Source organism: Manis pentadactyla, chromosome 2, assembly GCF_030020395.1.
Source record: "Manis pentadactyla isolate mManPen7 chromosome 2, mManPen7.hap1, whole genome shotgun sequence".
NCBI classification, from domain to species: Eukaryota; Metazoa; Chordata; class Mammalia; order Pholidota; family Manidae; genus Manis; species Manis pentadactyla.
The window spans coordinates 93877323-93890802 of record NC_080020.1 but is presented as its reverse complement, the minus strand read 5'-3'; the positions used below and the strand labels follow the sequence as shown (position 1 = coordinate 93890802).

Here is a 13480-nt window from a genome sequence, read left to right as displayed (position 1 = left end):
AATGTAGACATGACCCTGGAATTCATTCGATAGAAAAGTAAACTTTGCTAAAGTAACAGTCTTTTTTTCCAGTAGATGGCACTGTAACTCTTTACATTATTATATTTATAAGGCCTTAAACATTTTTTTTGAGTATTTCTAAGTGCATATAAAATATGCCCTTGAATAATACTGGAAGAAACTGGAATATTTTAAGGCTGCAGTTAGTATAATGTAGTCTAAAGCAAATCCCTCTCTTACTTGTAGAATTAATAATTTTGAGATAAATGAGTAATGATGACAAACTGTATACTGAGTTATCAGAAACAGTGCAATACTTTTTCTATGTGAAAACATATTTTTTCACTGCCATGTCCAATTAAATTTTGGATGCCTCCTAAAATTCATTTTGTTTTACTGGTTGTATGAAGAATATGGGTATAAATAACTGTTTTAGAAAGGAGAGTAAAGTATTATTTCAGATTGTACTTTCACATAAAGAATTAGCAACTGATGAGAACTGATATCGGAATACAGCAAAGTTTCAGGATACAAAATTAACACACACAAATTTGTGGCTTTCCTATACACTAACAATGAACCAATAGATAGAGAAATCAGGAAAACAATTCCATTCACAATTGCACCAAAAAGAATAAAATACCTAGGAATAAACCTAACAAAGGAAGTGAAAGACCTATACCCTGCAAACTATAAGACACTCTTAAGAGAAATTAAAGAGGACACTAACAAATGGAAACTCATCCCATGCTCTTGGCTAGGAAGAATTATTATCGTCAAAATAGCTATCCTACCCAAAGCAATCTACAGATTTGATGCAATCCCTATCAAATTATCAACAGCATTCTTTAACGAACTGGAACAAATAGTTCAAAAATTCATGTGGAAACAGTAACAACCCAAATAGCCAAAGCAATCCTGAGAAGGAAGAATAAAGTGGGGGGGATCTCGTTCCCCAACTTCAAGCTCTACTACAAAGCCATAGTAATCAAGACAATTTGATACTGGCACAAGAACAGACCCACAGACGAGTGGAACAGAATAGAGACTCCAGACATTAACCCAAACATATATGGTCAATATATGATAAAGGAGCCATGGACATACAATGGAGAAATGACAGCCTCTTCAACAGATGGTGCTGGCAAAACTGGACAGCTACATGTAAGAGAATGAAACTGGATCACTGTTTAACCCCATACACAAAAGTAAATTCTAAATGGATCAAAGACCTGAATGTAAGTCATGAAACCATAAAACTCTTAGAAAAAAAAATAGGCAAAAATCTCTTGGACAAAAACATGAGCGACTTCTTCATGAACATATCTCCCCGGGCAAGGGAAACAAAAGCAAAAATGAGCAAGTGGGACTACATCAAGCTGAAAAGTACAGCAAAGGACACCATCAATAGAACACAAAGGTATCCTACAGTATGGTAGAATATATTCATAAATGACAGATCCGATAAAGGCTTGAAATCCAAAATATATAAAGAGCTCACGCACCTCAACAAACAAAGAGCAAATAATCCAATTAAAAAATGGGCAGAGCTGCTGAACAGACAGTTCTCCAAAGAAGAAATTCAGATGGCCAACAGACACATGAAAAGGTGCTCCACATTGCAAGTTATCAGAGAAATGTAAATTAAAACCAGAATGAGATATCACCTCACACCAGTAAGGATGGCTACCATCCAAAAGACAAACAACAACAAATATTGGTGAGGTTGTGGAGAAAGGGGAACTCTCCTACACTGCTGGTGTAAATTAGTTCAACCACTATGGAAAGTAGTATGGAGGTTCCTCAAAAAGCTCAAAAGAGAAATACCATTTGACCCAGGAATTCCACTTTTAGGAATTTACCCTAAGAATGAAGCAGCCCAGTTTGAAAAAGACAGATGCACTCCTATGTGTATTGCAGCACTATTTACAATAGCCAAGAAATGGAAGCAACCTAAATGGCCTTTAGTAGATGAATTGATAAAGAAGAGGTGGTACATATACACAATGGAATATTATTCAGCGGTAAGAAGAAAACAAATCCTACCAACATGGATGGAGCTAGAGGGTATTATGCTCAGTGAAAAAAGCCAGGCGGAGAAAGACAAATACCAAATGATTTCACTCATATGTGGAGTATAAGAACAAAGAAAACCTGAAGGAACAAAACAGCAGCAGAATCACAGAACCCAAGAATGGACTAACAGTTACCAAAGGGAAAGGGACTGGGGAGAATGGGTGAGAAGGGAAGGATAAGGGGAAAAAGGGGCATTACAATTAGCACACATAATGTGGTGGTGGTGGTGGCACGGGGAGGGCAGTATAGCACAGAGAAGACAAGTACTGATTCTGTAGCATCTTGCTATGCTGATGGACCGTGACTGTAATGGCATATGTGGTGGGACTTGATGATAGGGGGAATCTAATAACCACAGTGTTGCTCATGTAATTGTATATTAATGATACTAAAACAAAAAAATATATATTTGACTTTGTGACTTTCCTTTTCACTTTCTTAATAATGTTTTTTATGAAGTGAAGTTACTGATTTTAATGAAGTTCAATTTAGTTACCTTTTATTTAATTCTTTTGGGGCCTATTTCCACATTTTTGCTCAACCCAAGGTTATGAACTTACTCTGTTTTCAAAGAGGCTTTATTTTAGTTTTCACATTTAGGTATATGATGTATCCAGAAGTGATTTCTGTTTAATGTGCATTTCTGAAGTAGGGGCAGCGCTATGTATTTGTTTCTTACCACATTTCAGTCGTTCCCTTGAATGAAACTGTTTTTGGATTCTGTCCTTTGTCCATATTTGGCCTGTCTCTCCTTGCTTTAGTTATTGTACTTTGTAAAGCTTGTTGTACTTTCTATTGCTTTTTTGTATTTAAGTTGCTATTTTTCCAGCTTTTTGAGATGGAAACTTAGGATAACTGATTTTCAGTTTTTCTTCTTGTATATGCATTTAAAATATTAAAGCTTTTCTTATAATCATGGCTTTAGTACTGTTTCACAAGCTTTGATATGTAGTGTTTTTATTACCATTCAGTTAAAAATACTTAAGAATTTCTCTTGTGATTTCTTTTTAGACCCATGGGTTAATTAGAAGTTGCCTAATTTCCAAATATGTGGAGGTTTTTACTTACTTTTTGTTATTGATTTCATTGTTTGGAGTGTGCTGTTACATTTTATGATTCCTAGCATATGGTATTTTGGTAAATGTTTTATGTGCATGTCAAAGAAATGTGTAATTGCTGTCATGGATTATAATGTTCTATGTCACTCAGGTCAAATTTTTTATGCTATTCAAATCTTCTGTATCCTTATTATTGATTTTGTGCAATCTTTTCCATCATTTACTGAGAGAGGTATATTAATCTCCAGACTTGCCTATTCTTTTCATTCTGTTTGCTGTTAGTATATTGAGGCTATATCTTTAAGATCATATAAGTTCAAGGTTATTATATTCCTATAGAATTGACCTTGTCCTGATTAGGAAATGTTTCTCTTTATCCTTAATATTCTTTGTTTTGGCTTAGTCTAGTTTTTATGATTTTAATAGAGCCAACCAGCCATCTTATGGTGGCTGGTGTATTTTTTTCTGCTTTTTTCTTTCAGTATTTCTTTGTTCTATATGAAATGTTTCTCTTAACTACATTTATTGTCATGAGCATTTCATAATGTAGGTAACTGTTGAATCATTGTGTTGTGTACTTGAAACCAATATAGTATTGCATATCAACTATAACCTCAATTAAAACAATTTCTCATATAAGCAGCAAATAGTTGGGTCTTGTTTTTTATCCAATCTGATAAACTTTGTCTTTTAATTTTAGTATTGCATCCATTTACATTTAATAGAATTACTGACAAAGTTAGGGTTAAATCTACCATCTCTTTGTTTTCTGTTTGTTAATGTCTGATCTTTGTCCCCTCCCCCTTTTTTCTTTTTTTCTTGCCTGCCTTTGGATTATTCAAGAAATTTTATGTTACTCAGTTTTTCCCATTATAAGGATATTAGGGCACTTTTATTCCTCAAGTGATTTTCCAAGAGTACAACATGCATCCTTGACTTATTAGACTATCCTTAGATTGGTACTTTACTTTTTTCAGATAATGCACAAAATATACAATATTTTAATGCTGTTTATACCTTTCTGTATTTTATGTTGGTGTTGAGTACTTTAATTCTACATATATTTTTAAACTCCACAAAGTATTATTTTATGTTAATTTTGCCAGCAGTATTCATTAAAATTTACCTTTCTAGTGTTCTTCATTCCTTTCACTGTTACTGGGTTTCCATCTGGATCCATTTGTCTTCTCCTAAAGACCTGCCTTAGTGTGTATATCTGTCGGTGAACTCTCAAAAGCAGAAGTCCTTTTTTTCTCATGTTTCAATCTGGATATTTTCTACTGCCCTATCTTCTAGTTTGTTATCTTTATTTTACTTATTATGTTTATAGTTGTAGGATTTTCTTCTGGTATTTCTTAAGAAAGAGATTCCATTTCTGTGGTGAAATTCTCCCATGTTTTACCTATTTTTTTAATCATAATAATTATAAATACTTTAGGTGTGATTTGATTATTACAATGTCTATATATCCTGTTTCTATTTGTGTTTGATTTCAGTCATTTTTTCTGTTTTTCATGTGCCTGATATGTTTTGATTGAGTGGTGAACACTGTATAGGAGAAATTGGAGAGGCTTTCAATTTTGTTATCTTTCTTCAGAGAGTTTAGATTTCTCTGGGCAAGCAAATAGAATATATGACTTCAACCTTATTCTTTTTTTTTTGAGAGGGCATCTCTCATATTTATTGATCAAATGGTTGTTAACAACAATAAAATTCTTTATAGGGGACTCAATGCACAATCATTAATCAACCCCAAGCCTAGTTCTCAACAGTCTCCAATCTTCTGAAGCATAACGAACAAGTTTTTACATGGTGAACAAATTCTTACATAGTGAATAAGTTCTTACATGGTGAACAGTGCAAGGGCAGTCATCACAGAAACTTTCGGTCTTGATCACGCATTATGAACTATAAACAATCAGGTCAAATATGAATATTCGTTTGATTTTTATACTTGATTTATATGTGAATCCCACATTTCTCCCTTAGTATTATTATTGTTATCATTTTTAATAAAATGCTGAAGTGGTAGGTAGATGCAAGATAAAGGTAGAAAACATAGTTTAGTGCTCTAAGAGATTATCAGGTGTATGCCTATAGACCAAGTATTAATCCAAGCTAGACAAGGGCAACAAAACATCCATGGATGCAGAAGATTTCTCTCAAAACGGGGGTGTTCTATGCCTCACCTCTGTTGATCCCCAATTTCTCACCTGATGGCCCCCCTGTGACTGTGCCTGTCTTAGGTTGTTCCTCCCTTGAGGAATCTTACCCGTCTCTGGCTAACCAGTCATCTTCCGGGGCCATACAGGGAAATGTAAAGTTGGTAAGTGAAGGAGAAGCCTTATTGTTTGAAAAGGTTAGCTTTTTACTTCTTTGCATATTTATGCCCTGTGTCTTCTATGCCCAGCATTTGTCTTGAGGTATCTTTGCCACTTGGAAGAATTATGATACTCAGTAATTTCAATATGAGGCATGAATTCTACATAAGGGTTGTAATTAGGAAGGAAGAAGAAAAGCTATAGAAGTAGCAGACGGAAGAAAACATGGGAAGATTGACTATTTCTTTGACATATCTTCTTGTAGAGTAACTTCAGCATGTATAGGTTTTAAACTACTAATTAAATTGCGTACATACATTAACATAATAGGAACACAGCTACATAACCAAAGCAGACCTACATTTACCAGCCATCTCCAGTGAAACCAAAAATACCAGTTAGGCACCCTAGGCATTTGTGAAAACTTATCAATGATATGATGGATATTGTCTAACTGAATTTGAATAGTTTGAGAAAAATCAGACAAATTAAAACAACACATTCCTGGGAACTGTTCACATCCCATATGTTCTTTTAACAGTAGATAGTCTATAGTCGCAAGATTTTGGAGTGCCGCAACTTGCACTTCTCCTAATTCTTGGTTGAGTTCCGACAGTATAGATCCAGTCAAATTTGTTGTTTTACTGTATGCACAGGCCAGCTTAGATATCTCCTTCATTCCCATGGCAAGTCCAGGAACCGATGGGATGAATGCAGCTACAACTGCAACAGAACCAGGATCTTTGTTGCAGTTTTTTGATGATCATCTTCTGGCATGAGTCTTCCAGAGAGTGCTGATGTTGGAAGTTCTTCTTCATATTGTATCTTAATTCATTTTCTGGGTAGCCAAATTAGGCTTTGATCCTCTGTATAAACACAAACAAACCCTTTGCCCACACTTTGATATGCCCTTTATACCATTGTGAAGAACTTATTGGAGATCACCACACAGGAACTGCTTTTTTTTTTTTTTTGTTATCATTAATCTACAATTGCATGAAGAATATTATGTTTACTAGGCTCTCCCCTATACCAGGCCCCCCCCAGAAACCCCTTTACAGTCACTGTCCATCAGCATAGCAAAATGTTTTAGAATCACTACTTGTCTTCTCTGTGTTGTACAGCCCTCCCCTTTCTCCCACCCCCACATTATGCATGCTAATCATAATACCCCCTTTCTTCTTCCCCCCCCGTTATCCCTCCCTACCCACCCATCCTCCCCAGTCCCTTTCCCTTTGGTACCTGTTAGTCCATTTTTGGGTTCTGTGATTCTGCTGCTGTTTTGTTCCTTCAGTTTTTCCTTTGTTCTTATACTCCACAGATGAGTGAAATCATTTGGTATTTCTCTTTCTCCGCTTGGCTTATTTCACTGAGCATAATACCCTCTGGCTCCATCCATGTTGTTGCAAATGGTAGGATTCGTTTTCTTCTTATGGCTGAGTAATATTCCATTGTGTAAATGTACCACATCTTCTTTATCCATTCATCTACTGATGGACACTTTGGTTGCTTCCAGTTCTTGGCTATTGTAAATAGTGCTGCGATAAACATAGGGGTGCATCTGTCTTTTTCAAACTTGAGTGCTGCGTTCTTAGGGTAAATTCCTAGGAGTGGAATTCCTGGGTCAAATGGTATTTCTATTTTGAGCATTTTGAGGAACCTCCATACTGCTTTCTACAATGGTTGAACTAATTTACATTCCCACCAGCAGTGTAGGAGGGTTTCCCTTTCTCCACAACCTCGCCAGCATTTGTTGTTGTTTGTCTTTTGGATGGTAGCCATCCTTACTGGTGTGAGGTGATACCTCATTGTGGTTTTAATTTCCATTTCTCTGATAATTAGCGATGTGGAGCATCTTTTCATGTGTCTGTTGGCCATCTGTATTTCTTTTTTGGAGAACTGTCTGTTCAATTCCTCTGCCCATTTTTTAATTGGATTATTTGTTTTTTGTTTGTTGAGGTGAGTGAGCTCTTTATGTATTTTGGACGTCAAGCCTTTATTGGATCTTTCATTTACAAATATATTCTCCCATACTGTAGGATACCTTTTTGTTCTATTGATGGTGTCTTTTGCTGTACAGAAGCTTTTCAGCTTAATATAGTCCCACTTGTTCATTTTTGCTGTTGGTTTCCTTGCCCGGGGAGATATGTTCAAGAAGAGGTCACTCATGTTTATGTCTAAGAGGTTTTCCCCTATGTTTTTTTCTCAGAGTTTTATGGTTTCATGACTTACATTCAGGTCTTTGATCCATTTTGAATTTACTTTTGTGTATGGGGTTAGACAATGGTCCAGTTTCATTCTCCTACATGTAGCTGTCCAGTTTTGCCAGCACCATCTGTTGAAGAGACTATCATTTCGCCATTGTATGTCCATGGCTCCTTTATCAAATATTAATTAACCATATATGTTTGGGTTAATGTCTGGAGTCTCTAATCTGTTCCACTAGTCTGTGGCTCTGTTCTTGTTCCAGTACCAAATTGTCTTGATTACTGTGGCTTTGTAGTAGAGCTTGAAGTTGGGGAGTGAGATCCCCCCTACTTTATTCTTCTTTCTCAGGATTGCTTTGGCTATTCGGGGTCTTTGGTGTTTCCATATGAATTTTGAACTATTTGTTCCAGTTCGTTGAAGAATGTTGCTGGTAATTTGATAGGGATTGCATCAAATCTGTATATTGTTTTGGGCAGGATGGCCATTTTAACGATATTAATTCTTCCTAGCCATGAGCATGTGATGTTATGTCTATTAATTTTGTATCCTGCAACTTTGCTGTATTCTGATATCAGTTCTAGTAGTTTTGGAGTGGAGTCTTTGGGGACTTTTATGTACAATATCATTGTCATCTGCAAATAGATGGAGCACTCCTAAAAAGAGCACAGAACAAAACACCCAACATATGAAGAATGGAGGAGGAGGAATAATGAGGGAGAGAAGAAAAGAATCTCCAGACAGTGTAATAATTAAAATGGCAAAGATCAAGGACAAGGAAAGAGTTTTAAAGGCAGCTAGAGAGAAAAAGGTCACCTATAAAGGAAAACCCATCAGGCTATCATCAGACTTCTCGACAGAAACCTTACAAGCCAGAAGAGAATGGCATGATGTATTTAATACAATGAAACAGAAGGGCCTTGAACCAAGGATACTGTATCCAGCACGATTATCATTTAAATATGATGGAGGGATGAAACAATTCCCAGACATGCAAAAGTTGAGGGAATTTGCCCCCCACAAACCACCTCTACAGCCCTGCGGGGCTGGGGCTTGTATCTTTCCCCCTTCGCGAGGCGCTGGCTTCTCACAGGTGTGGATGTGGTCTGGATGTTGTCCTGTGTCCTCTGGTCTCTAATCTAGGAAGAGTTGTCTTTGTTATATTTTCATAAATATATGTGGTTTTGGGAGGATATTTCCGCTGCTCTACTCACGCCGTCATCTTGGCTCCACCCTCCGACTTCAACCTTATTCTCTTTGAGGGTGGTCTATTTCTGGTTTACCCCTAATCCCAAGTTTTGGCCCTACTAGGGTTTCAACTGCAAGCCTTTGGTGTTTACCAAAGTATTGCCTTCTTGTGGGCCCTGAACTTCCATTTTTGTCTTACCAACACTGTGAGAACTGCTGAAATCTCTTCCTAGCTCTTTAGTCTCTTAGCTGCTACTTTTCAATTTCTTGTGAGCACATACTTCAAGGGGAAATGTACTAGTTCATCACTGTTCCTTTTCCTTCTGTGTAAGACCCCTGTCTTGGCTACTGACATTTTTAATGCTGTGCTAGTTTTCTAGGATTGTCAAGTGGGGAGCTTAACACAATAGTGGAAGTGTATTTTCGCACAGTTCAGGAGGCTAGGAGACTAAAATTGGCATGCTTGGCAGGGCCTTACTCATTCTGAAGTCTCTAGGGAATAATTCTTTTGTCTCTTTAGCTTGTAATGGTAGTTGCCATTCCTTTTCTCCTTGACTTGCAGCTGCATCACTCCAGTTTCAGCTTCCATTGTCACATGGCCTTCTTTTCACATGTCTCCTCTGTGTCTCTCTCTGTCCAAATTTTCCTGTCCTTATAAAGGTTACCATTCATTGTATTAGGGACCACCCTAATCTAGTATGACCTCATTTAACTCAATAACATCTGCAAAGCCCCAGTTTCCAAATGTCACATTCACAGGTACTCTGAACTAGGACTTGAGCACATCTTTTTGGGAAGACCCAGTTCAACTTGGTAGCTGCCTTAAAACTGTTCTTTAAATTGTATGCAACTAGCTGATATTGTTGGTTTGATTCATCTGATACCAAATACATCATAACCAGGCTGCAAAACTTAAAAATGAGGGTTTTAGAACTTAATTCTTAATAACATATTCTCATAGTTCGGAATCAAAATGTATGTAGTGAATGTTCACCTCTCTGTCCTTTTACTATCTAGTTTCCTTCCTCATTTGCAGTCAGAAGTATCAGTATTGTTTATCGTTTCCAGAGATGTAAAATGAAAGTTTTTTAACCACTTGGTTTCTACATGTCTTCATCCCAAATATTCTCTGATTCCTGCTGCCTTTCCCTATAGAGTAACCTCATTCAGATTATATAGTAGAAGTCGGTGAAAACTAATATTTACTCAAAGATTTATTTAGCCATTAATTTTTTTGTATGCAACTTTTTAATTAAAGTATCATTGATACACAATCTTACAAAGATTTCGTATGAAAAATATTGTGGTTTCAACATTCACCCATATTGTCAAGTCCTCACCCCCACCCCATTGCAGTCACTGTCCATCAGCATAGTAAGATGCTGTAGAGTCATTACTTGTCTTCTCTGTGCTGTACCACCTTCCCCATGACCTACCTATATTGTGATGTATGCAACTATTTTTATTTCAATAAAAGCAAACATCAAAATACCACATTCATTATTCTGGATTTATCTAATTTCCTATTGTTCACTATTTTGTGCTTCCTATTTAATTTTTAAGGAATTTTATGCTTTTGAATTATTTTATGTGCCAATATACAAGTAATGGAAATAATTATATTTACTTACCAACAACCACCAAGGACACCTTGTTTGAATGACTTTTTTTATTATTAAACTTCACACTAGTGCTTTCCTGCATTAGTTGTTAGGTAGCCTTCCCTTGTGTGATAAATAATATTTTTTTGCAGTGCTCTCTCAGAGGAAGAAAAATCTACATTGCGTGCAGGGCTAATCACCAACTTCAATGAACCAATAAACCAGGTTAGTGAGGAAATGAATGCTAACTATTTTTTCTCTTCTGTTACTTTTTATTTTCCACACTAATTTTGCATCTTGGTGTTAAAGATTATCTTATTACGTAATGTTCATTTAGGATGTATGTACATACTTCTCTGTTGGTTTGAAAATGTTGAGATCCAGTTCTAATTGTTAAGAATTTTTGTTAGATATGGCTATTGCTTAAAACTCAGAAGTCATTTTAGGATATACTTCTATACTTTTTAAACTTCCTCCGATTTTGAACCAACATTGGAATCAAATCTCCATATATTTTTAATCAATTTTAATGATTTAGGGTTGACTACAGGATAACTTCAAGTTTTTGTGTATTTCATCCATCACATTTTCAATTCCTCAAACTCCATAGGGAATAAAGAGTAGATTCCATAGTTTTATTTTTTCCTTACCTTATAGTGAGATTTTTCTCTTCTTAGAATAAAATAAGCTTTGTTTATGTATAAAAATATTCTTGAAATTTTTACAAGTCACTACTATTTATTATACTTGATTATTTAAGTTAAATATTAAAGCATACCATATTTGGTGGTATATCCAATGCAGTTTTATCCCAGTGTATTTAAATGATCTCAGTTCTCTGCTTTGTAGTTCCTTGACTAAGGAGATGGGGGAAGATGGAGATGAATGGACTAGCTCTCACTGGGGCAGGAGGTGGTTGGGAGGGGTTTGGCTGATTGAAGGGTAAACCATTGCATAGATTTTCTGTCAACCAGCATTTGGGAAATACTGATCTGTACAAATATATAAATACCTAATATTTGATATTCATTTCTACTCTTAGGCCAGTGGTTCTCAAACTTTGTGGCCTTTGAACTTCTTTATACTGCTAAAATAAAACCCCAAACTGATAAATTAAAAAATATTTATTAATTAAAAATAATAAAACCAACATGTTAATGTAAAAGGAATTTCAAAAAATGAACAGTAGCTGTTTCCCTGAACAATGAATATTTAATGAGAAGAGTGTCATTGTTCCGCACTTTTGCATCTCTCTTTAGTGTCTGGTTATTTAAAAGAAAACGTAGATTTTCCTATCTGCTGCTTCATTTACTGTGTTGGAAAATATTATTTCAGTATAAGTTATGTGAAGAAAATCAAGTTTCACACTGATAAGTTATTGGGAAAGGGAAGACCTCACAGACCACTGAAAGGGTCTTAGTTCCTCCTTCGCCCCTGGGATCCTTAGACCACAGTTTGAGAACCACTATTTTCAGTTAGCAGTTGTTTGAGTGAAATTTTATCCACTTTTGTCAAATGTATAATTAACCAGAAAGGTAATTTTCAACTATAAATGCATTCTTATCCATTTCTTTGATTACATACGTTTATTTCCAGTGATTAACGTTTTCCCTCTAGATTGCAACTCAGATTGCAGTGCTGATTGCAAAAGTTGCTCGATTGGACTGCCCCAGACAGTGGCCTGAACTGATTCCTACTCTTATAGAATCTGTGAAAGTCCAAGATGATCTTCGACAGCACAGAGCATTACTTACCTTCTATCATGTTACCAAGACCCTGGCGTCTAAACGTCTGGCTGCTGACAGAAAACTGTTTTATGATGTAAGTGATTTAATATGGTTAAATTTGACTATGTTTAAAAATGTAATATATATATATATATGTATAAATTTGACTTGTATAAAAATGTTATTTTCCCTCTCTAAATTAAAATATTATGAATTGTTTCTAATTGACCTGAGATAATTCCAAGTAATAACTTCACAAAGGTTTTTAAGCCGGATAATGATATAGTCAGGAAGTTATACAGGTACTGATGTAGCTAGTACTTAGTTGCCAGTGAGGGATTGGTTAGAACAGAACAGTCTGAAAGCAGTCACTGGTTTGAGTCTGTTGAAGTAGTGCAGATAAAAAGTAGAAGCAGTGGTAAAGGGAAGATTTTTAGGAGGGTATAGAGTTGATATTTAGAAAGTTAAAATTGACATTCTTGGGTAATTGGTGAATGTAGGTTAGATACAGGAAGGAGTCTGATAAAACTACAGGACGATAGCCCTTTGTTAGGCATTTGAGTATTGATTGTTGAAAAGACTTTCCTTTCTCTATTCAGTTGCTTTGGCACTTTTGTATTTGACTGACCTACCAAAACAGCGATTTTCATATTGTTCTACCTAACATTTTGGACTGCACTATATAATACTGATGAGTTTCAAAGTATTTTTAACAATGTTCTTGTTTACCTTTGGAATCCTAATTTTGAGGACCTAGCTTAGGAATCTACATTTCCCAGGTGATTGTTATATACACCAAAGTTTGAGCCAGAACCATATCATATCCTCTTTATCTTTAAACCACTGGGTTTAATGTTTTTCTGAGGATGTTGAGTATAAGAGGAATTCTTTTTGTTAAAGGTTGCTTTTTAAATCCTTGTCACTTTTGCTTGACACTTAATTGGGACTAAATAAATGGACAGTTTATCTTCTCAAGTCTTCCTGTGAAATTCTTGATTTTTCTCACCTTTGTCCCTGCCTCATACCTTCCCACTTACTTTTATATTGGAAGTTTTCCAAAGTCAAATGTTTAAGAGATATTGGATTATAGTTAGTCTTTATTAAAGAGTACCCTTTTATAGGTGTCTTAGTTCTTAGGTTAGTGCTCTCAAGTTGTACACTCCTAATATGTTACCTTGGTTTTCAGATATAATTACATTTAGCCTAGGCAGCCTTCACAAAACAGGGGCCTTATTCTGGACAGCTTCTTTCAGTTAATTTCCTGATCATTTCCACTCTCTTGCTTGGTTTTCTTACAGTGGGAG

General features: G+C 35.8%; 1 protein-coding gene across 3 annotated transcripts in view; it reads left to right on the top strand.

The window, feature by feature from the left end:
- IPO11 (importin 11) overlaps window positions 1-13480 on the top strand; it is a 298239-nt gene that overhangs the window by 38489 nt on the left and 246270 nt on the right. For all 3 annotated transcript variants that reach the window (XM_036887802.2, XM_036887801.2, XM_036887803.2), the window contains exons 4-5: window positions 10602-10674; window positions 12067-12270. In XM_036887802.2, coding sequence (XP_036743697.2) covers window positions 10602-10674; window positions 12067-12270 — 277 coding nt within the window. The remainder of the gene's footprint in view (window positions 1-10601; window positions 10675-12066; window positions 12271-13480) is intronic.